General features: G+C 43.8%; 1 protein-coding gene across 4 annotated transcripts; it reads right to left on the minus strand.

Annotated features, from left to right (window-relative positions):
* Window positions 1-36: 36 nt before the first annotated feature.
* Window positions 37-15,118, minus strand: LOC125712040 (olfactory receptor 10A6-like). 4 transcript variants are annotated; one of them, XR_007383183.1, is made up of 3 exons: window positions 14,905-15,010; window positions 290-330; window positions 37-171 (listed from the first exon to the last, which is right to left on the minus strand). XR_007383183.1 is itself a non-coding variant. In XM_048981666.1 (3 exons), exon 3 carries the CDS (start codon window positions 14,342-14,344, stop codon window positions 13,379-13,381), a length of 966 nt encoding a protein of 321 aa, XP_048837623.1. In that variant the 5' UTR covers window positions 14,345-14,736; window positions 14,864-14,948; window positions 15,050-15,118; the 3' UTR covers window positions 12,704-13,378. The 4 variants fall into 4 exon arrangements, 1 of the variants encoding a protein (XP_048837623.1); XR_007383182.1 differs by lacking the exon at window positions 14,905-15,010 and adding an exon at window positions 464-737 and having other exon boundaries at window positions 290-374; XR_007383184.1 differs by lacking the exon at window positions 290-330 and adding an exon at window positions 15,050-15,118 and having other exon boundaries at window positions 38-171; window positions 14,864-14,948.
* Between the last annotated feature and the right edge of the window lie 10,640 nt (window positions 15,119-25,758).

The raw sequence follows: 25,758 nt of genomic DNA on the forward strand, positions 1-25,758 counted from the left end.
TTTACTCAGTATAATAAAACTCACATAGAAATTCTTGTCATAGTCAGGATTTTGCTAATGCTTTAGAAAAGTATATATTCTGTCTGCCCCGCGATGGCTTGGCTCCCTGTCCTTGGTTGCTCCCTGCCTTGTGCCTGTTGTTTTTGGGATAGGATCCAGACCCCTGCAACCCTGTACAGGACAAGCAGTACAGTACAGAAGATGAATGAATGAATGAATATATTCTGTCGCTTGTGTAATGGATACAGAAATTGCATGATAAGAGGTTTACTGAAGAAAATGAACTTACCAGAGTTAATAGGTGATGATCCAGCAGTACTCAGATAGTACCTTCCAGCAGGTTACCCCGCTCAGCTCTGGAACATGTGTTCTTTCTGATAAAAACATAGTGATTATGGATTTAGATGTTAACATGAATTCAATATACTATAAATACAGTATAAAAGAAATTCTATGACAAAACCTCAAAGCTCTCAGATTGCGGTTCTTTGTATGGTCTTCATAATATTCTTCTATAGCTTGTAATGATTATTTAAAATATTAAGACAAAATCAATTTAAAAATAATTATTGTCTTAAAAGACCACATGTTGGGACATTAGCTGTGAAAGCTAAACATTCTGAGCTGATAGCCAGGCACCTAGTGAAATTCTATGGCACATTAAAGACTTCAGGCAGATCTTGGCTTAGAGTGTAATTTATATAAACACTGCTAGGCTGTTAATTCCTGCAGCCTGACAACTGAGAGTGACATGTATAAATAGATCATTACAAAGAGCACCAGTGACAAGGGAGGTAATTAAGATTAAATGTGTTTGTGAGATGCTTTAATGCCGAAAACACCCAAAGGTGTTACAGCTGTTATTAGTAAAAAAAAGTATATTTTAAAGGTCGTGATGTAATGGCCACCCACCAGACATATTACCGCAAACTTCAGCCTGAAACCTCTGAGTAATATGAAGAATTTTAATTTTAAGGTATTTTACGCGAATGAACATTTATATAGGTAAAATGGAGTACTACAATATATATTTTTGCAGAAAAACTAGGAAAATGCCTTTGCTCTGTTGTCCAGTACAGGTTTTAAGACATTACTCCTGGTATGTTGCATTAAAGTATTTCCTCATAAATATGGTGTGTATGTATTAATTATCCATCCATCTTCCTTAACACTGAACCAGTAGCAGATTACAGTGACCCTTGGGCCTTTCCCAAGGAGGAAGAACACATGTCAGGGAAAATCCACTCCATCACAGGGCACATCATCACACATGCGATTGTCACGATCGCCGGTGATTAAAGCGGTGATTGCTCGGGCAGGCGAGCAAGGATCAGGCAAGCAGGCGGAATACGGGGTAAACTGGGGAAGGGCAGGACGGAACACTGGCATTGACAAACATCAATGACGGACAAGGGACACAGGCAAGACTTGGACTTAAATAGACAGGACTGATCAAAATAACTAGACACAGCTGGGTACGATCAGGGAAGCACACGTGGATAATCAGGGGGGCGTGGCACACACGAGGATCGTACGAGCCGGGTATGACAGTGATACTGAAAAAGGGCAATTTAGAGATAGCAGTTCATGTAACTGAATGTCCCAAAGTCATAAATCAGAGCACCTGGAACATAGCGACACAAACACAGAGAGAGCATGCAAACTCCACCGTCATAGGGCAGGAATCACACCCCCGAAGCTGTATGAGCTAACGGCTGACAACTGAGCCACTGCAGCTCTGTCCACCTTATCTATTAATATAACTTTGGGTCTTATCCATTTTTAGAACAACTTCACTTTAACATGTTATACAGTATATTTACTGATTTAGAAGTAATTCTGTAACAAAAATTTAAACTGGGGTCTCATTCATTTTAATATACAGAGTAAAAATAGCTCATGATATAGGTAACAAATGAAACATCTTTCACAGTTTTGAACCATGTATTTTTTGTTTGCCTTGGGATAAATGAATGCATAAAATAAGAGTACTTCATGAGGCATCGATGGACCACACCAAAAATGGCACCTCTAATCATATTATCAATAGGTTAAGGCCATAGGTTTGGTTTCAACGCCCCACCCCCTAAACACATACACGCACACACACGCACATTTCAAAATGGTTATTTACCGAATATCCAAAGAAATTGAAAGCATTACACTGTAAGGACATAAAACTTATAGGTCCTGCAGGCCCCAACTCTGATCAGCCTGCATCAGTCTATTTCAGAGCTCCGCTGGCCCAGGCAAGACTGGACTCAACTCTTCAAACCACCCCTTTTAAGAAAGGCAAAGGCCGGCCGGCTCCTGAGAGACTGGATAGGAATAACTGGAGCAACACAGAAAAAGCAAGACCTTTCACCCCTCGGAGTGGCCGGAGTTCCACAGTCAATCCACAGCAACAACAGTTGTCAGTCTCCAGACACAGACACCTTTTCCACTATAAACAGGATAATTCACCACACATAGACAATACACGCATGTTTGGTCTCGTTTGAATAGGCATGAGACGGCGAGTGTCATACACTCAGATTTAAGGCAGTATAGTTTTCCCTAGGAGAACTATAGAAACTTCGGCTAAACCCACCAAACTGAGAGATCCTCTCACATGGTAGAACAAGGGAATTACGACCACCCCCTAAAGTGATCTGATTGGCTGGGAACCTGAGAACCAAGGCCAACAATGCCCCTAAAATTAACCATTGACCGAAGTTGGTCAGTCTTCAGAGACATGCCATCACCTGGTTTGGATACTTAAGGAAGGGCCTCAGAAGAATTCGGGGAGTCACTCTGTAGTCAGAGCTCCCACAGAGAACTGGGTGAAAGTCCATCTGTAGTCAGATACTTTCCGCAGAACTTTGTGCACTCTCAGCTGAGGAATGTGATGGTTTTATATTGTATTTGTCAAATTGTATTTACAAGTATGTGTGGCCACATGTCAATGATTGAATATTGTAATATGTTTAATAAATGTTGTCTTGATTACTTCATGACTGTCTGATTTGCCCTTTATAAACTTTCCAGATTGGGCTTCTATCCTGATTAAGACTAAAGTGGTAAATACTATCTTGCAGCCTCTGGGTTAAATACCCTTTATCCGGGTCCCAAACTCGACTGCCCAAGTTAAGTTAGGTGGATACCAAAACTACACCTCTGGAGTTCGCACACGCTCAGTTACGGGCCGACTTAACCTCTGAGGTCAACACATGCTGATGAAAGGTACCAGTCTACCCTCTGAGGGGCGTACACACTATGTTCTTAGGCACCGGGCATAGTCCCTGAGACGCTCACATGGTAAGACAATGGGCGGCATCGGCGGAGTCCCTGAGACGAGCCAAAAGTAAACCTCGTACAAACTACCGCAATAAAAGGTGCGCCTTCACAGCCTCTGAGGTTGACACATGTTATGATATGGGCTGCCCCCAGCTGAGCCTCTGAGGGGGACGTACGTGTGGTTTGGGTAAATATCGGCTTAATCTCCGAGGCACCGACATGCTCAGTAATTGGCAGACACTGAGCCTTTGGGGAATTATATAGGTCGAGGGACCCGAATAATCAGAGGCTGACATTGTCTTAAATGGTGGCGATTTCCATACCTTTAAGACAAACCCTGTGGAACAAGCCCACGGATCGCCTTGTCGGCCGAGGCGAATCTGGCGGACTCCTTCTTCAGGGGTAAACTAGAGTTGGTAATCTAAAGGAGAGTCCCGAAGTAATCCAAACAACATAAACGTCATGACTACAATATACTGAAATAAAGGTCTTTAATAAAATGGAGTCAGATATGTGTCTAAAAGAATATATTGTATATTAAAAAGGGTAAGTAATTCCCAGCAGCGCTTGGAAGGACCAACACGCATTCACAGCCTTCGGCTGCGCCATTGGATTCCGCCATTGGGCCAGTGGGCGGCTCCCTACAACACCAATACTGCAACTCTATGAAAATAACTAGACAAGAGATCTGCCGAAAGTTTAACTCAAAAATAGGGTAACAAAATGAATATATCAGAGAAATGGAAGAAGTGCAAAAATGATAAAACTGGCTAAAGGCAGTATTAACTATAGGCAATAATAAATTATTTGGGAAAGCAAAAAGGAATATTTCTTTTACATGTTTCTACATAGCAAAATCTCTACACATTAGCTACTTCATTTTTTGCTGGTGAAGTAAATATCGGATAAACTGAATCAACCAGTGAAAAACTGTACCAAATGCAAAAATTATACCCAACAACCATCTGAAATTCTCCCAGTATGTGCTTATAATAAACATATCGAACAATATTGGCAATCACTCACAACGCTCTCGCCTCGGGTGACTACATGCTCTAAGTTGCTACTAGTCAATTCAATTCAATTCAATTCAAAAAACTTTATTTGTCCCCAAGGGGCAATTTGAAACTATGTATGTCCTACTAGGACTCGCAAACCTCACACAAACCTGCACATTAGAGCAGTCTCAATATTGTGATGCAGTGGGATTGGTCAGCAAGACCAGCTATACACTGTACCAGCATGACTTGCACTGCACTCCGTACAAGTACTGTAAATGTATATAGTCAACTAATCCGTTCCTGAATAACCTCGCATTCACTAAAATTGCGTACTGAAGATACACATATCCAATGGGAAATATAGGGTTAGGGTAATGTGATTAACTTGTTCCAAACTGATTTAATTAAATAATAGAAACAGCGATACCAGTGGCCAATAATGTAATTATATGCATTTTAAATAAGAACTAACAATAATACATTAATAAATATCATAAACATCTCCTATGAGTGGGTTGGCGACCTATCCTGGAATGTTCTAGGCCTCGTGCCTGTAGCTCTGGACCCACCGCGACTGTATAGGACAAGCAGTTGCAGAAAATGGATGGATGGATGGATCTCCTATGAATCTCATGTGAATTGCGTAGTAACCACTTCAACCGAACAAGCCAAACTAGCTAACTTGTCGGTTGCAAAGTAGTGATGGTCAAAATGGCACTTAAAAAAAACCTTTTGCTGTATTTTCTAACCCCACTAGATGATGCTGTTGGCTCTCTTTGGGGTACATTTCAGTCCTCTTTTGAACAGAATGCACTGTGTAGTGTGGTCAGAAAATACAGCAAATGGTTCATGTAGCAATATATCGCACATCATTACTCAGGAGTAGTGAGCCAAAGCCATCATGCACCCAGTACAATACAATGGATTACAGCATACAGAGGCACTGAAGACAACATTCTTCCAGACAATCTACAAAAAGCAAATGTAAATTAAAAGGCTGAGGTGTGTTTTTATATGATAATTTGTCAAATATTTTTAGATTTTGACCTATACAATGCATGAATGTACAAAAAAAAGTTTGATTCTTGATTCATGTTTCTCAGACAGGGTTTAAATTAGGCCAAGAGTAGGCCTTAATCTAGAATTGTTAATCAGTTCCTAATAAAAAGCTTTCTGAAACACAGACTAATTAAAGATTTCTAACATCTAGACTATGGAGTCTTGAACTAAAGCAATCAAGATTAATTTAAAACCACCAGTGCTAGTCTGATTTAACCAATCTGAGGTTGCCTGTAAAATATGGAGCGGACAGCGGTCAAAAAACTTCACGGAGAATGAAAAAACTCTTTTAAGACAATAGTCTCCAGATAATCCCATCATTGAAGATAAAGAATCTGCTGTGGAATCAAAGAAAAGGGCTGCATGGCAATCCATCTGTAATGAGCTCAATTCAAATGAACAAAGGACAATCTACAAGGACAATTCACCACCTTCAGGTAAGAATTGTTAACTTTTTTATGTAACCTTATTAGCGCCCCACTTCTATTACTGTTATGTGATGTTAATGGGTTCTCATTACATTTATTTTATACAGGTTTTGTGGAAGAATATAAAAATAAATGTAAAAAGACTGCTACAGAAGCCAGGAGATAGAGGTTTACAGTTTCTTGATTGCTTTCATGCTGCAGTCAACTCAAACTCCACATTTTCAGAACAGTTAACACACAGGCCTAAAGAGTGGCACTCATGGTCTAACCGTGCCAAAACATTTAAAATACGAAACAAAAGCAAATTTTGCCTTCCAACAACACAACTTGCAAACAAGTGTATGAGATCTTCCAATCAATCATTACACAATGGACAACAAAATACAAAATACAGCACTCAGTGCGAATCAGTGCACCGTTGCTTTTCATTGTAGCCTATTACATAGCTGTCATGCCAGTGCCATCTGTTATCTTTCTACATGCTGTGTCAAATTTGGCTTCTTGCAAAGAATTGGATCCAGAATCCGAAATGCTTTGATGCAAATTTTATTGATTCCACAACATTCTTTTTTTCAAACTGTGGCTGAAAACTAAAATACTGCAAATATTACAGAAAATACATGTAAACCAAAACAACATCTATAAGAAATTAAGAAAATAAAAATAAAATCTATTACAGTATAACAAATAACCACTATTGATTCTCAGTCTCTCCCGTCTTGACGATGGGGCCACATGGCTTCATTCACATCACATTCAATATCATCTCTTGCAATGCACCAAGGGAAAAATCTTCTTGCATGCCTTATCCAACCTTGACATAAATCTTCGACCTCCAAGCACTGAAGAGCTCCTCTATGGGATTCAACAATGTGAAATATGCTGGGAGGAACTGCATCATCATACAAGGGTGTACTGCAAACAAAGAAGAAATTTTGTGAGATGCATATCAAATGAAAAGACGCTGGAGGAGTGCTTGACAACATCTGTTATGCATGGTGGAGGCAGCGTGATGGTCTGGGGCTGCTTTGGTCATGGTGAAGTGGGAGACTTGTACAGGGTAAAAGGGATCTTGAAGAAGGAAGGCTTTCAATCCATTTTGCAACGGCATCCTATATCCTGTGGATGGCGCTTAATTGGAGCCAATTTCATCCTACAACAGGACAATGACCCACATACAGCTCCAAACTATGCAAAAACTATTTAGGTAAGAAGCAGTCAGCTGGTATTCTGTGTATAATGGAGTAGCCAGCACAGTCACCAGATGTCAACTCTCTTTAGCTGTTATGGGAGCAGCTTGACCAAACTGTATGCAAGAAGTGCCCATCAAGCCAGTCCAACTTGTGGGAGATGCTTCAGAAAGCACGGGCTGAAATCTCATCAGATTACCTCAACAATCTGACATCTAGAATGCCCAAGGTCTACTAGGCTGTAATTGCTGCAAATGGAGGACTCTTTGACGAAAGCAAAAGTTTAAAGAAAAGAAAAAAGATTATTTCTAAGTTTGTCAATGAATATTGCCTGTTTATTTAGCTATTTCTATTCAAACTCGTTTCATGTATGTTTTCATGGAAAACAAAGTAATTTGGGGTAAGTGACCCCAAACATTTGAACATTTTTTATATTTTTCCTCATAACAGATCCATCCATCCATTCATCCATCCATCATCTTCCGCTTAATCCAGGGTCGGGTCGCGGGGGCAGCAGTCTCAGCAGGGAAGCCCAGACTTCCCTCTCCCCGGCCACTTCATCCAGCTCCTCTGGGGGGATCCCGAGGTGTTCCCAGGCCAGCCGACAGACATAGTCTCTCCAGCGTGTCCTGGGTCTTCCCCGGGGTCTCCTCCCAGTGGGACATGCCCGGAACACATCCGCAAGGAGGCGTCCCGGAGGCATCCTAATCAGATGCCCGAGCCACCTCATCTGGCTCCTCTCGATGTGGAGGAGCAGCGGCTCTACTCTGAGTCCCTCCCGAATGACTGAGCTCATCACCCTATCTCTAAGGGAGAACCCAGCCACCCTGCAGAGACCACTTGCACCCGTTCTTGATCTCGTTCTTTCGGTCACTACCCATAGCTCATGACCATAGGTGAGGGTAGGAATGTATATCGACTGGTAAATCGAGAGCTTCGCCTTTTGGCTCAGCTCTCTCTTCACCATGACAGACCGATGCAGCGCCCGCATGACTGCTGACGCCGCACCGATACGCCTGTCGATCTCCCGTTCCATCGTTCCCCCACTCATGAACAAGATCCCGAGGTACTTAAACTCCTCCACTTGGGGGAGGACCCCATCCCCAACCCGGAGAGAGCATTTTACCCTTTTCCGGCTGAGAACCATGGTCTCGGATTTGGAGGTGCTGATTCTCATCCCAGCCGCTTCACACTCAGCTGCGAACTGCTCCAGTGAGAGCTGAAGGTCATGGTCCGATGAGGCCAACAGAACCACATCATCTGCAAAATGCAAAGACCTAATCCTGAGGTCACCGAACCCGACACCCTCAACGCCCTGGCTGCACCTAGAAATTCTGTCCATAAAAGCTATGAACAGAATCGGTGACAAAGGGCAGCCCCGACGGAGTCCAACCCTCACCGGAAACGAGTCCGACTTATTGCCACCCATGCGGACCAGGCTCTGGCACCGGTCATACAGGGACCGAACCGCCCTTAAAAGGAAGCCCGGTACCCCATACTCCCGGAGCACTCCCCACAGGACTCCCCGAGGGACACGGTCGAATGCCTTCTGCAAGTCCACAAAATACATGTAGACTGGTCGGGAAAACTCCCATGAACCCTCCAAAATCCTGCTGAGAGCATAGAGCTGGTCCACTGTTCCACGGCCAGGGCGAAAACCACACTGCTCCTCCTGAATCCGAGGTTCGACAATCCGGCGGACCCTCCTCTCCAGGACCCCCGAATAGACCTTACCAGGGAGGCTGAGGAGTGTGATCCCCCTGTAGTTGGAGCACACCCTCTGGTCCCCCTTCTTAAAGAGGGGGACCACCACCCCGGTCTGCCAGTCCAGAGGCATTGCCTCCGATGTCCACGCGATGCCGCAGATGTGTGTCAACCAGGGCTGCCCCGCAGCATCCAGAGCCTTGAGGAACTCTGGTCGAATCTCATCCACCCCCTGGGCCCGGCCACCGAGGAGCTTTTTGACCACCTCAGCAACCTCCGCCCCAGAGATAGGCGAGTCCACCCCCAAGTCCCCACACTCTGCTTCCATATCGGAAGGCGTGGGATTGAGGAGGTCTTTGAAGTATTCCCTCCACCGACCCAAAACGTCCCGAGTTGAGGTCAGCAGCGCACCATCCCCACCATAAATAGTGTTGATGCTGCACCGCTTTCCCAACCTGAGCCGCCGGATGGTGGACCAGAATCTCCTCGAAGCCGTCCGGAAGTCGTTCTCTATGGCCTCGCCAAACTCCTCCCACACCCGAGTTTTTGCCTCAGTAATCGCCAAAGCCACATCCCGCTGGGCCTGCTGGTAGCTGTCAGCTACATCTGGAGTCCCACAGGCCAAAAAGGCCCGATAGGACTCCTTCTTCAGCTTGACGGCATCCCTTACCACCGGTGTCCACCAGCGGGTTCGGGGATTGCCGCCGCGACAGACACCAACCACCTTACGGCCGCAGCTCCGGTCAGCTGCCTCCACAATGGAGGCATGGAACATGGCCCATTCGGACTCCATGTCTCCCGCCTCCCCCGGGATATGGGAGAAGTTCTGCCGGAGGTAGGAGTTGAAACTCTCCCTGACAGGGGATTCCGCCACACGTTCCCAGCAGACCCTCACTATATGCTTGGGCCTGCCCACCAGCGGAGCCAACCCACCACCAGGTAGTGATCGGTTGACAGCTCCGCCCCACTCTTCACCCGAGTGTCCAAGACATGCGGCCACAAGTCCGACGACACGACTACAAAGTCGATCATTGAACTGTGGCCTAGGGTGTCCTGGTGCCAAGTGCACATATGGACACCCTTTATGCTTGATATATATATATATAAATATATATATATATATATATATATATATATATATATATAGAGAGAGAGAGAGAGAGAGAGAGAGTATATGAGATAGAGAGAGTGGACAGGAGCTCATCTCTGCTTACTATGTAAGTATTGTTTGAAAGCAAGGTTTGATCAGCTTGGTGAACAAGCTTAAGCAGAGTTCGTTTTATATGAAATGGCTGAACCATGGATGTAGCTGTGGGTGGAGAAGGCTAGCAGCATGCAGCTAGTTACTGTAGCAGGATTATCTCGGCATCACAGTGTGAAGCCTCTCTTTCTTTTGTTGTGTGTCATATGTGTTTTGTTATTTTATTTGCTCTAGCAATTCAATTGACAGAAACCCATCATTTTTCGAATATGGCTTTTATTGTGAAACATTTGAAAGAAGGTACACGAATGGCTCGTGAAAGGTCACTACTGCCATCTTCTGTTAGAGGGACAGTACACCTCAAAATCAAAACTCCAAATTTTTCCTCTCACTTGTGTATCCATCTAGACTGTTTTGGTACAAGTTGGATAATGTTGGACATATCTGCTGTAGAAATTTCTGCCCTCTCTGAAATATAATGTAACTAATAGAAAATAAACACTTCAAGAAAGCAGTGATTCAGTAATATTTCATGATACAGTAAAACCTTAGATTGCGAGCATAATTCGTTCCGGAAACGTGCTTGCAATCCAAAGCACTCGTATATCAAAGTGAATTTTCCCATTAGAAATAATGGAAACTCGGATGATTCGTTCCACAACCCAAAAATATTCATATAAAAATGAGAAAAAACGAAATATAAAGTAAAAATACATAAAACAAATTAACCTGCACTTAACCTTTAAAAAGGTGTGATGGATGGTGTTAGGGATACGAGAGAGAGGAGAAAAGAAAGGTTATTTTGTAGAACGACTTTCATTATAACTAACGGAATCATTGCTATCTGTTGGCTCAGTGGAATCGTTTTCTTTTTGCGTGACTTCAACAAGGAACCTGTCCAATAACAGTCGCTTTTGCCTCCTTTTCGATTTTGCGGAAATGTGGACATTGCATTGTCGTTCAACAGATTCACCGCTCGCACTGCTACACCCTTATTCAGGTGGTGCTTTTCTACTAAGTTTTGACTATATGAGTGAGGCATGCCGACTGAGACCAAGTATGGGAGACGATTACTTACAATCCCGCAGCGAGAAGGAGAGAAGAACCATCGGCTCAGTTGTGATCACGTGACGCTCGGCAGACAAAGCGTATACATAATACTCGTATAGCAAGACCTCGCTCATTTATGAAGTTAAAATTTCTTTAAAATTTTTGCTTGTCTTGCAAAACACAAACCAAGTTACTTGCAATTCAAGGTTTGACTGTATTTCAAAAGTCTGGGCTTTCAATTTACAATTTTTTTTAATGCACAAATTTAAAATGTAAATAAAACCAAGAGGATGGAAATACACCTTATGTCTTATGCAAGTCCAATGCACAAGATCTCAAATTAGGATTGTCCTGGAATTTTCTAGTTTTAAAAGTGGTCTTCACAGAAACTGTCATTATCTAATTAAATCACATAACTTCTATTTATTTTTCAAAAGTAAATGAGATAGTTTGTCTTAATTACTGTGTTTGTATGTCATAAAGGGAACAGCAGAGGCCAGTGTGCATGAGGACCTGAAAATACACACTGTGAGGATCCATGTTTGCTGAGAGCCAGATGCAGTGGGCATCAATCAGAGGGAATCCCAGTGCTTACTGATCTTTGCAATCTGGCCAAAGCATATATCCTACTCCTTGGGTTGATGCACTCTTAATATACAGTTTCTGTCCAAGCATTGAGGCGTGTCCTCAATTTCAAATTCGCTGGCCATCTCGCCTTCGTTCAAAACCACGTTGACGTGAATACACAGTGACATCTGACATCGAACTGACAGCGTGAAATCAAATGTAATATTATACCATTTTTTCTGTTAAGTAAAGTACCGCAAAGTACTCCTAAAGTAGCGATTCATTTTCCACATCAGCCGGTTTAAATCGTCATACATTTACATAGATTTTTAACCGATTCGTGATTCATTGTTACATGCCTAGTACTCTTAAGCAGAGGCCAGATGTTCTTCTGTGTGAATTTTTATAATGTTAAAATGTTTTCAAGGGACAAGTTTGCCAATATTCGACTTTACTGTTATCTGGGTTTTAGTATAAAAATGCTTGCAGTTGTTGCCCATCTTCTGTCTCTGGGCACATCTGTTCTCTTGCCGTTGCTTACATCAAATGACGCATTACTAGACTGATAGAGGTTATATTGAAAATGGGTTATTTTTCACTTTAAGATCATGTATTCAGTACTGTGAAGGTATAAGCTACGGTTTATAAGCTGTGGTCAAAACTGCCTGTAATTTTAATGTCAAAATGCATTGTGAAGGTGAGGTCATAAGTTCTGGTATGTACTGATCATAGATGTACTTGAATGTTCACTGCTATTCAGCATATTGCCTCTTTGTATATGGTAATGATTTAATAAATGTTGGAAACTCATATCAAATAAAATTTGTTAAATTTATGGTAATGCTAACTAATTAAGTAAGTATCCTTACTAATCCAATATTACCTGGTAGTTATAACTTTTTACATTTTAAATAAACAGAACATATATCAGCATTTCTGAAAAATTGTAAATTATTTTCAAAATACCTTTACCTTTTATTAGCAATTTAAGTCATCCCCTACAGCTTCTGTTATAAAAGTGTAAAAAATCACACAAAAAGTCAGATTTTGCAGAATATATTGTTATAATAAAATACATGCTGTAATAAGTAGATTAAAATATTAAAATCTATAAATTGTTAATTTATTGTTAAAGGAAGACGTGATCATTTAGCTCACTACATTTGTAGCAATTGTGTTTCAAAAATATAGGGATATGTAGGGTTAGATAAATCTCATTAGAATTAATAGTCTATCGCAAAGAATTATTTTTCTAACAGGTAACTAAGCCATGGTTGGCCCACCCTATAGGCAACATAGGGCACCATTTGAGTAGGGGGTACAAAAGAGTGAGTGAAAAAATCAGAAATGCCCTTTCCAGTTTTAATATTTCACTACTTAAAACAGATGGTAGCTAGCTAGTTAGCAGCCAGATATACTAAAACATTTCAGTAGTACAGGCTAACTGAAATGACAGAAAAATGATACGCTGCTCTTGGCGGGGAGATGATCCTGCCTAGTGTGCCAGAACATCCAGGACTGGGTCTGAAGCAGTCTATAATCACGATCATGGTATGATTTAAAACAAACTGGCTCACAGTTATACGGGTATTTTTTCTTTCAAGGTACCCAGGGGTCAACATTGCAAATGCTGACGTATATTATTAAAATGCAATTTTTTACAATGGACGTGGCCTTTGTTATTGGTATTTTTTGTTAACTTACTCAAGCTGTCTCAAAAACCTTTAAGCCAATCACAACAATGTGAGCTAACAATGATGTTGACCTTTTTAGGAAAGCAAAATCTGAACTATATCAATCAACTTGCATACCGAAAACAAAAAAATTGCATAACATAAAGTCAGAATGCACAGTTATCTGCTCAGTTATCTATCACACCATTTTTACCAAATGTTATCAGTCTCATGTCAGCACGTTTGCTTTCTGTATGTCTACTCGTTTCTTCAGCTTTTGGAATAAACTTTCCTTCACCTCTTTAGTCCGTAGACAGTATATCAGCGGATTGACCATGGGAGGGAACAAACTGTAAAGCATGATGATTGCGATGCGCAAGTCTGGGCTGAATGTAATGCCCACGTTGCTCGCCATGTACATGAAACACCGGGGGAGATAGTAAAGGGAAATGATAATGAGCTGGGCGCTGCAGGTGGAGAGGGTTTTGAGGCGACCTTGGGTGGTGGCGATTTTAAAGACTGCAACAAGTATAGAGCAATAAGAAAATAAGATAAATGCTAAAGGCACCAGTAATACGACCATAGCAGAAGCAAAAGCAGGATACGCGTAAGCAGCCCTGTCAGTACATGCCAGCGTTGTGATAGAAATATGGTCGCAGTAACAATGAATTATGGAATTAGATGCACAATAGGGCAGAGGGTATGCCCTAATTACCATCATCAGGGGCACGATCTTGGCAATGACCCAAGAAATTATGCTGAGAATACTAATTAAAAAGTTACTTATAATATTGGAGTATCTGAGAGGGTTACAAATTGCCACGTATCTGTCTATAGCCATTATTAGTAATACAAAGGAGTTCACAGATCCAAAATAATGCACAAAATACATCTGGACAAAGCAAGCAGTGAATGAAATGGTTCCTGCCTGGGACCAGTACCTGGCAATGATCTTTGGCAAGGTGGTGGTGCTGAACAACACGTCAGACACAACCAGGTTCAATATGATGAAGTACATGGGCTTGTGAAGCTTCTGGTCTGTTATAAATATTGCAAGAAATATTGCATTTGCAAGTATAGTAAAGACATATATCAAGCATAAGACAGTGGCAATGAGACCATAATAACGGGGAAGAAGTCCTGGAAATCCAATAATGAAAAAGTCCGTTATTGAGCTCTGATTCTCTGCCAACATAATGAACTAAAATCCAGTGGAAAGTGACAGGAATTTGTATGAAACCTTCAATATTTCTCAATTAAGCAGGTTAAATTAACAAGTCTTAGTAATAAGGTGTCAGTAGGCTATTAAACTGTCTTTGTCTTCAACTACTAAATTTCTATTTGTCTCATAGTTTTATTGGAAATTCAAACACACACAGAGACTAATGCTTGAACCGGCAACACCATGGCTTTACATTTACTCAGTATAATAAAACTCATATAGAAATTCTTGTCATAGTCAGGATTTTGCTAATGCTTTAGAAAAGTATATATTCTGTCTGCCCCGCGATGGCTTGGCTCCCTGTCCTTGGTTGCTCCCTGCCTTGTGCCTGTTGTTTTTGGGATAGGATCCAGACCCCTGCAACCCTGTACAGGACAAGCAGTACAATACAGAAGATGAATGAATGAATGAATATATTTTGTCACTTGTGTAATGGATACAGAAATTGCACGATAAGAGGCAAGACAGTTTACTGAAGAAAAAGGAACTTACCAGAGTTAATAGGTGATATACCAGCAGTACTCAGATAGTACCTTCCAGCAGGTTACCCTGCTCAGCTCTGGAACATGTGTTCTTTCTGATAAAAACATAGTGATTATGGATTTAGATGTTAACATGAATTCAATATACTATAAATACAGTATAAAGGCAATTCTGTCAGATAACCCCAAAGCTCACAGATTGAGGTTCTTTGTATGGTTTTCATAATGTTCTTTTATAGCTTCTATTGTTGGTTGTATCTTGATGTTTTCCATAATTAAAATTAACTTAATAAGTCACATGCTGAGACATTAGCTCTGAAAGCTAAACATTCTGAGCCATCAGCCAGACATCCAGTGCAATTCTACAGTATGACACATTACAGATTTCTGGCAGATCTTGGCTAAAGAGCAATTTATATAAACACTGCCAGGCTGTAAATTCCTGTAACCTGACAACTGAGTGACATGTATAAATAGATCATTACAAAGAGCACCAGTGACAAGGGAGGTAATTAAGATTAAATGTGTTTGTGAGATGCTTTAATGCCGAAAACACCCAAAGGTATTACAGCTGTTATTGGTAAAACTTAAAAGTATATTTTAAAGATTGTGACGTAATTGCCACCCACCGGACATATTACCGCAATCTTCAGTCTGAAACGAGTGTGTCTTAGTAAATAATATGAAGAATTTTAAGGTATTAGGGAGTGCAATAGGGAGTGTTACAATATATAATTTTGCAGAAAAACTAGGAAAATCCTTTTGCTGAGCCACTCCATCACAGGACACATCATCTCAAAACACGATACTGAGTAAGGGCAATTTCGAAATAGCACTTCATGTAACTGAATGTCTCAAAGTCAGAAATCAGAGCATCTGAATGTTGCAACTACACCATTTAGTCATCTTCATGTAGCCAAGATTTTGGTGATCAGTTATCTGGGATCAAAACAAACTTCCACCATTGCTTACTATGTACTTTCATAATGTTTCTGCAAGTGTTCCAAATTGCATTTTGCAATGTCTATACATTGATGTCAAATTACAAACTTCATATAAATCTGACATATTTACAATGTACACTAAGATTAAGATTAGTTTAATGCCAAAACAAATATACAAGAAATAATTTATTTGGCATGAATTAAGTTTATAATATTGAATGAAATGTGTGACCATGCCCCACTCAGTGAAAGTGTGTTCCCTACTCCTAGACCCCTGATGGTTAACCCATATGTGATATCGTGACATAACTGGGAGTAGCTAATTCAGCACCCAGGGAGCAGTGCTTGGGGGCAGTACCTTGCTCAGAGTACCTCAGGGGTGCCTTGTTGGTCGGGGATTCGAACCTGCAATCTTTCAATGACATGTGCGCTTCCCTAACAATTAAGCCACCACTGCCCACTTTTCTTATCCATTGGGCATTAGAGGGATGTTTTGATGATTTCCATTAAATAAATTTCAATCTTCTAGCCAGCAGGGTGACAAAAAATAGGGCATCCTTTTTAGATGCCATAAGGAAAGACCCCAAACAGTGCACAGTGCATTTAGCTCTATTCTCTCTTCCATCCACTCTGACATGGTGCCAAATACCACCGTCCAGTAGTTATATAGGGCAGGACAAAGCCAGAACATGTGAAGGAGTTCTGTAGAATGTTGACACCTATCATAGACTGGGGAAACATCATAGATCATTGACAGCCTTAGGGTAATAGGTACAATATAGTATTTTGAATTGAATGAGAGCGTGTCTTGTGCAGATAGAGGATGTATGTGCGCGTTTTAAAATCTGTGACCAAACCTCCTCTGGAATCACCTGCCCGAAATCCTTCTCACGTAGCACTTTTATAGAGTTCAATGAATCAGAGCGTATAAGATTGATCTGACTATAAATACAAGAAACCGAGGCTTTCAGAGTCAGAAAACCATCTAAAGGTGAGTCATGGGGTAAATGAGGAAACATGGGATATGTATTATGGGCAAAACTATGGATCTACAGATATGTAAAAAAATATGCTGCCTAGGAAGTGAACATGTGGTGGCCCAGGGTGTAGGACCCCCACTGCCTAATGACTATTTTTGTACTGAGTCTTTAATTCTTCCCCTTAACCCTTTCACACAGCACAATGCTACCCACACACCCTTTAGGATCTCCTGGGGCAATGACACAATGGGGCAAACAACTGGGTGAGCTGGCACAGATTTATTTGGGGCTTGGTTACAGATACTCCAAACTCCCAGGCAACAACCACCTCCCTCCCACCAACAGGTAAATCACACTACCACTACAAGTGTTATTTCTCCTTCCCCAATACTACTCCAAAACAACCCCACAGCACTCACACCTCCCCCAATATCCACTACAACTAATCACACAGTGGCACAGCACACAGCACCCTTATATACAGCACACTTATGCAGCGGGGAGAGGAGGTCAGTTAACATAGGAGAGGACAAAACCGAAGGGTGACCTGCAAAGGTCCCCCCTACATAAACCTAACCCCCAAACAAAAATGTAATAATAATAATAACAACAACAATAATATTATTAATAATAATAAAAAACGAAAATGAGAAAAAAAAAAAGAAACTAAAGACTCAGTCCCGGGCCGGCTCACTTCCCTCGTCCGGCCCACAAAAACAACAAAAAATAAAAAATAAAAAAAAAACAAAGCAAAACTTAACTATCCCTTTTTCAGCAATGCCGCTACCCTCCGGCCGCGTCCACCTCCTCCCGGAGCTCTCTCGGTCCCGTGGGAGATAACCGAAACTCTTCCCACTGTCCTTCTCTTAGCCTGGTAGCTCACCGCCTCAATCCGTTGGCTGCGATATGCACCAACCCGGTGCCTCCCAAGCCAGCCGACCCACGGCGGCGAGCTTAGATCTGTGGGGGAAACAAAGCCCAAAACAACCCCGGAACCACACCGTCCCGGCTATAACCTGAACGGATACGTCCTACACCCCACCGGTTAGGAACCTTCCCTTACTTCCGGGTTCTAAGCACAGTATCCCAGGCCACTCCCCCCACCGTCATCTGCGTCGCCTTCCCACTGCTCTTACCTCCCCAGACGCTATGGCTGCGCGCTCGCTATCCCTCTATCGATACCGCGGACCCGTGACTTGTAGCCTGGTACCTCAGCTCACTCACGTCCGCGGTCCGCTTGGGAAAGCCCCCATCGCCCCACCGACGCCTCCTTAAAACAACCGCCGCAATTACCTTCCGTCCCCGGACCGCGCTCCCGTCCACTCTGATGTAGCCATCTTTAAAACCCGATCAAGTCCCCGCCTCCGCCAACCAATCTAACAAGTCCCGCCCCTCAATTACCAATGAGGGACGGCGCAACCTCCCCAAGCTTTCGTGGCACTGCTGAAAGGAGAAGGAAAACAAAAGAGAATAGGAAAAAACCAAACCATAAACAACCCATAAATTATAATTCCCCCTTCCCCTCACAGGGGACACCACACTCCCCCCCACCAAATGGGGGCTCGCCCCGAGCACCTACTCCCTATACCGGGCTGGCCTTATCCCAAAGTTGGCTCGCTGGGATCGACGCACGGGCTCCACAACCTCCGGAACTGGCTCAACCTCCACAACCGGCTCCCCATCCTCCGCCGGTAGCCGCCTTTCTACTACCTGTTCAGCCCTCCCGGCCCATGGCTCTTCCCAATCACCAGGCCAACCCCTGGGACGAGACGGTCCTGGTCGAGGACAGACCCCAGCCCTCCGTAGCTCACCCCCCATCTCCGGTGTCACCGATATGTCGTTATTAAACATCATTTTAAGGGTATACGCAAGTACAAAGAACGTGGATGCTGGGAGTATGCACACTATCCTGCTGTGCGACAGGAGTAGTGGCCAGAAGTCGTACTAGGCGGAAATTACGGACAGAAAAAAAAACATGTTGTGGACAGGAAATGGGAGCCCAATGAACACAATTTGGACCTGCAGTACTCTTTGTTCGTATGTCTGAAAGTTCGTAAGTTGAAAGTTCGTAGGTAGAGGAGCGTCTGTATTGTTCTCATGCAACTTACTTAGCGTTTCTTTTCTGTTCTCCTTGCAACCCTGATCCCATCGCTCTTTCTGCTTCCATCACTTTTTTGCTTCCCTGGATCCCTGCTATGTGTTCTCCATCGTGTGTGCCTTCATTGTCAGACTGACCCTCTGAATCTCAAGACCTTTCGCTCCATGACCCTACTAAGATTCAGCCCCCTGTTTTTCTGGTTTCCATCTGCCCATCATTCAATAAACCTCTCTGGTTTCCAAACCCCATACCTCATCCTGTGTTCTGTTTCATGACAGAATACCTCGCCACAAATATGAATCAGACAGATGTACAGCAGTAGTTGCAGGAAGCCTGAACACAGATCAATCAGCTCACCACCCTGGTCGGTCAGCTACAACAGGGGATTGTCATTATACCCTGCTGCTGTTAACATGACTATGTGCAATTGTCCATCGCCTTGGACAACGTGGTTTGGGAGTGGTGCCGGATACGCCCCGCATGGAGTCTTCTTGTTCCATGGCAGCTCTTTCTCTTCTGGAGGTGGAACCCATGCAATTGGGTCGCACCCCACTCTTCCCTGTGGAACGCCAACATTGACTGCAACGGTGGCTGTGCCGTACTGTGGAGAGGTTGGACATCTGATCTGTGCCTGCCCAGTTTGCCCGGACTTCCTACTTTCTCCTCCAACCCAGGTAAGTGTGTTGTCTCCTTCCCCCATCTCCGCCACCCAACTCTCGTTCCCCGTGTCCCTCTATTGGTCAGGCAGTGACTTCGATCGACGGGCCCTGTTGGATTTGGGGGCGGCTAGGAACTTCATCGACTAGCAGCTGGTGACGCTCCACTCCATTCCCCTGGAACCCTTAGAAGCCCCATTGGCAGTCAATGGTGTGGACAGTTCCCCCCTGGCAGCTGGTCAAATACTCCATCGTACCAGCCTCCTTCAGATGCAGGTAGGAATCACCCACAGGGAAGAGATCCAGTCCCTAGTGTTACCCTCTGTCCAGGACGGGCTTATCCTCGGTCACCTGTGATTGCAGCCTCATAACCCACATACAGACTGGGTAAAGGACGAAAGCTTGGAGTGGGCCCCATCATGCTTTGTCAGCTGTATATCACTGCCATGCCAAGTGTCATCTACTGTATAGAGAGCCCTCACCTGGTAGGACATGCCCCGGTTCTGCAACAATATGCAGACTTGACAATGAGGATGTACATTAAAGAGGCCCTGGCCCAAGGTATTGTCCACCCATCAACCTGCCCATCACCTCAGGCTTCTTCTTTATAAAAAATAAGGATGGAGCTCTAAAATCTCTCGCACCTTCTCACAGCGCAAGCTGCCCGTGTTCCTCTTCCTGCCTCTCCCCCTCGCCGCCCTGCTACCCTCCAGATCCGGAAACCCGGATCGCTGCAAGGGCTTTCTTATGCAGTGCGGCATGTACGTCGAGGAGCACCCGGAAATGTTCGGGTTCTCCCTCCTGACTGGCAGAGCACTAGACTGGGCGACCGCGCTCTGGGCTGACCAGAGTCCCATCCTGAATTCGGCCTGGGATTTCCACCAGTCTTTGTTGGAAGTGTTCAATCACCCCGCGGTCAGTCGAAACCTGGGAGATCGCCTATTAGACTGCCGTCAGGGAGCCCAGTCGGCAGCGGAATTCTCCCTTGAATTCCGGACCATCGCGGCTGGGCTCCGGTGGATGGAGAACTGCCTGAGGACAATCTTTCGGCGGGCTCTAAACCAAGAGCTGCAAGAAGAACTGGCCACTCGAGGAAAGGCAGGTACCTTTGATGAGTTCGTGCGACTTGTGGTCCGACTCGACAACACCATCAGGGATAGGTGCCGCAGTCGTCATCTGCCTGCCATGCCCAGAGCGACGCCGTCGTCCATGGTCGACCGTCCAGAGCCCATGCAGCTAGGTTGTTCCCCGTTGACAACCAGTGAGCGACGCAGGTGAGCCCAGGGAGGGCTGTGCCACACTATACCCAGCTGCCCTATTCGACCGGAGCGAGAAGCGCCTGCTCGTCGATCCGTCCAAACATACACGCACAGATCTCCGTGCCAGTTATACTGAAAAGCGGGGAGAACCGGATCGCAACCAGAGTACTGATTGATAATGGCGCGGCGGGCAGTTTTATTGATCTTTCCCTAGCGCGCCAGCTGGGTGTGCCGCTACAGGTTCTACAGTACCCTATATCTGTCTTGGGGGTGACCGGCGAGCAGATGCAGGAGGGGACCATCCGATATCGCACCGATCTCCTCTCCCTACAAGTGAGCGTGTTACATAAGGAGAACCTGCAGGTGTATGTGCTCCCAAGAGCAAAGGATCCGCTGATTCTCGGTTTAACTTGGCTCCGGTGTCATAACTCGCGGATCGACTTGAGAACTGGTGAGGTAACCATCTGGTCTCCCTGTTGTTTCACATCCTGCATGCCGGCCCACTGCATGGCCACCCGGATTGAGAGTCCTGAACCCGAGAGGGGGACCCCCATACCTTCTGAGTATCATAAGTTCAGGAACGTGTTTAGTAAAACTAAGGCGATCCAACTGCCACCTCACAGAGAGTGCGATTGCGCCATTGACCTCCTGGAGGGTGCGGTCTTACCTAGGGGAAGACTCTATCCGGTGTTCCTCGAGGCCTATATCTTGGAGGGGCTAGTGCAGGGCATCATCCGGCCCTCCACTTCCCCAGTAAACGCCGGCTTCTTTTTCATCAAAAAGAAGGACGGGGGCTCCGTCTGTGCATAGACTACCTGGCTTTGAATGCTGTGTCAGTTAAACGTAGGGAACCGCTTCCCCTCATCCCTCGAACAGCTCCGGGAGGAAACCATATTCACAAAACTAGACTTGCGAAGCGCCTATAACTTGATCCGGATTCGAAGAGGGGACGAGTGGAACACATCACCAGCAGGGGGCAGTATGAATATCGGGTCATGCCTTATGGATTAGCTAATAGTCCTTTGATCTTCCAAAGTTTTATGAATCACGTTTTTCAGGACATGTTCAGTAAATGCATTGCAGTATACATTGATGACATCCTCATATACTCCCGCACCAAGCGAGAGCATGTCGCCCATGTTAAGCAGGTACTACAGCGTCTGCAAGAACATCATCTCTACGCCAAGGGAGAGAAATGTGAGTTCTACCAGACGAGCGTAGGCTCGTAGGCTGGGTTTAAATTTATATTCCAAGTTGCATGCAAAAGACAAACACACATCTGTAATATTACTGTTTTATATGCAAATTTTCCATTTCTCAGTTTTTAAATTCAGTCTACTATTTTATTTATTCCATTTCATGTTCAAGCATATGAAAAATCATCAAAAAAAATTTTTTGGTAATATCAAATATCAAAGGCACTGCTGAGTGTATTGTTAGCTCAGGTCTAACACTCCTTCTGAGGCAGTAACCATTTTGTATCCATTCTGTTATTAGCTGAAACAGAAGGGACAACATCATAATCCTGAAGTTCATTATACAGTTTTCAAACTCCCCTTACCTTAGTACGAGGGATGAACACTGAAGTGATGTCATTTCCTGTATTACAAGCACCCACCCATATATACATGCAGTGTTATTTCCCCTGGTAACTGAATGATTCACTTTGATAAACCTTGGAGGAGTAATTAAAAATCTCAATGCTTGTTTGTTGCTTTAGATAAGTAATTATTAAAGATTTATGAATTGATGGATTTGATGGATGGCAGCACTATTTGCTGCCAAGCTTGAATGGCTAATGTTTCATCCAAAAATGAGTAAAAGAAAAACTGAATGTGCCTCATGTATAGTTGTGTTGGTGGCCTTTAGGTCTTAAATCTGATACTAAATTTATAATACACTAAATATAAATTAGTGAATAAACTAAAATAAAAAACACTAAATACAAAAGTTACTGAAGTGACCTGTGCAAAAAAATTAAATGATATTATTTTCACATACGCACAACTTGCTTTCGCATGCGTACGACTTTCACATACGCACGACTTTCACATACGCACGACTTTCTTTCGCATGCGCATGAGACGCTCAGGGGCTCCATGACCGAATTTTATATTTTGGTGCAGCGTATGTCTCAGTGGGCTAAGCCTGTGTCCTTGTAATCAGAAGGTTGCAGGTTCAAACCCAGCCTCAGCATGTCTGCGGGTCCTTGAGCAAGACCCTTAACCCCCAGCTCCCTGGGCGCCGCTACGGGTGGCAGCCCTTCGTTAAGGGAGGCGTAAAGATAATTTCCTTAAGGGGATCAATAAAGTATCAATTATTATTATTAAATGGGACTGGTAGAACAAAAAATATGTAGTGTACATAAAACTGTTGTCACTCCCACTTGGGTGGGACCCTCCAATTAGATGAACACTTTAGAGTATAACGCCACATCACATGCGCATGATCAGTGCGAAGTAATGCCATCTCTTGATGTGTCTAACTGAGCGTTATCACTGGTCTGGCCCTGCCTACTCGTCTGGTCCTTGTAGGACTGACTTCCTGAGCATCTGAACCTCTCAGCTCCATTACCCTGATCTCGCTATCTGCCCACCCATTTGGTTTCTGGTTGCCTGGATTCCATAATAAAACCTCTGTCCCCCGTTTGTTGTGACATCTGTCTCCTGGTGCCAACACAGGTCACTCACATGTTTTCCTCCCACACTGACAGTGCAGTAGCAGGATAAGTCACTTATGAGTTTAGATGGAAATTCAATACCTTCAGGCTGGGTTAGTGATAATCTCAAAAGTTCCTTGAGGGTTTTGGAAAATCAAAGTCATATGGGTGGGTGATATGGCCAAAGATGGACTGGCCCCCTTCCTGGGTTGTTCCCTGCCTTGTGTTAAATTATGCTAAATACAATACACATAAAAGGAACATGCTTTTTAATTTCTTGATATTAAAGTTGCATGTGAACATTCATGACTTTGGTCAATGACTCTACACTTCTGAACTCAATTTAATAAAAGATAAAATAAATGTAAGGTTTAAAATTTTTCCGTCAATGAGAACTGTATGCTTCTGTTTGCATACTTCAGAACATATGGAAGTGTAAAACAAGTTCTTGGTTTTTTTGCAATTTCTCTGAGCAATACATATCTTGAATGTTATCCACTTATGAATAATCTTGCTCATAATAAGCTGGCATTATAACCCTTCTCAGATCGATGGGCAGCAACAAATGCTTCTCTAAGATCATTGCTGATGTCTTTCCACATCTGAATGCTCCAGACCAGCAAATCTCCAAAACTTCTCCTTTCATAGAGGTGCTCACACTTACTGATGATCAGTTAATCAATTGCCTTTGATTTGCAGCACCTGGCTGTTACTTACCCTTTTAATTCCCATGGAAACATACACTGCTTCTGCATTTTGGCTCAGATTTCAAATAAGTAATGACAGGGTGTAAATGGCTTTCTTTTTAACATGACTGCAAATACCTTTAGCATACGCTCTCACACATCTTTTATGCAAAGCCATTTAATAAACAAAGCTTTGAGCACACTTTATCCTCACCATGCTTCTGTGCAGTATGTTTCATAAATGTTTTAAGAGCATAAAATATGTTGATTCATTTGCATACAGTAGGTGTCAGTCAAAGGTATTTGTGAACTATATATGAATCATTTAATATGTTACAGGTAAGACGAGCCATTGATGGAGAACTATGGAGTCTTGGTGATGATCTACTTAGTGGTGGATATACTGATGAGATAAATACAAACACAGACAGAAAGCAGAATTTATTCTAAACAACTAAAAAAGAATAAGAAGCACAAGGACAACGAGAGGTATATAGACAGGCAGGGTGGCAAACAAGGACTAAACGAAAGCTAATCTAAATACCAGGGTACACAAACAAATCAGGGGAAACCTAACTAACAATAAACACATATACCATCTATAACAAATACACAAGCAAGTAAAACATGCAGCAAATACAGTGACCAGCTCAGGAATCAGGACACATATATGCAGAGATACCAAGACTAGACAAGGGACACGTGTGAAACATTGATAAGTTTAGCTAAACATTATGAACTATGAGTAACAGGAAACAGTTGAAGGTAGTTACAATTAATCAAACACTAGGGACTAGGGCTATATTGGAGACATAGGGAACAAAGGTGAAACAAGAACAAACATAATACAAACAGAAATTATCAACAAAAGAATAAGAATCTTATTCAGGGACCTCACTGGGGACTGGGACTGGGGCCATGGAAGCTGGGTCAGGAACTGGGGGATCTAAAGCCACGGGAGGCAGAGCAGGACGATCTGGAACCACGGGCAGTAGAGCAGGAGGGTCTGGAACCACTTGGGGCTGAGCAGTGACCTCAGGGGGCACAGCAGGGACGTGCGGCGCAGGGACCTCGGGCGACGAAGCAGGAGGCGCAGGGACCATGGGGGGAAAGACTGCAGGTGCAGGAACTACAGTGGGCGCTGCAGGAAATAGCGCCTTGGCAGCTGGCACTGCCCATTTGGGGATCTTGGGGACCCACAGGAAAGGATCCCCAACAGACCTGGCCCCTTTAAAAGCCAGGCGTGTCCCTAAGAAGGGGAAAGCTGCTGATCCCGGCATCACAGTAGCAGGCGGCTGCTGTGAAGCGATGGCTGTGACGTTCGGAGTGAACACCGCCAGCTTAAGTACCGGGAGGCATGCAGCAGGGCGGGCAGTGGAGATAGAGACGGACCCTAGGAGCATCTCTTGCCTTTCCTCTCGTCTCTGGTTCTTCCGCTTTTTTGTCCATCCCGCAGCGGGTGGTGGAGTCTGGGGCACTTCAGGTAGTTCAGACAGCAGGCCATACGGCCAAACACAGTTCTCAGCCACTTGCCTCTGCCACTGCTTCTCAACCGCCGAATGTCTTCACGCACCTCCGTCGCAAGGTGCGTATCCTCGGACAGGGATATCTCCTCGAGCGTTT

Source organism: Brienomyrus brachyistius, chromosome 17, assembly GCF_023856365.1.
Source record: "Brienomyrus brachyistius isolate T26 chromosome 17, BBRACH_0.4, whole genome shotgun sequence".
Taxonomy (NCBI): Eukaryota; Metazoa; Chordata; class Actinopteri; order Osteoglossiformes; family Mormyridae; genus Brienomyrus; species Brienomyrus brachyistius.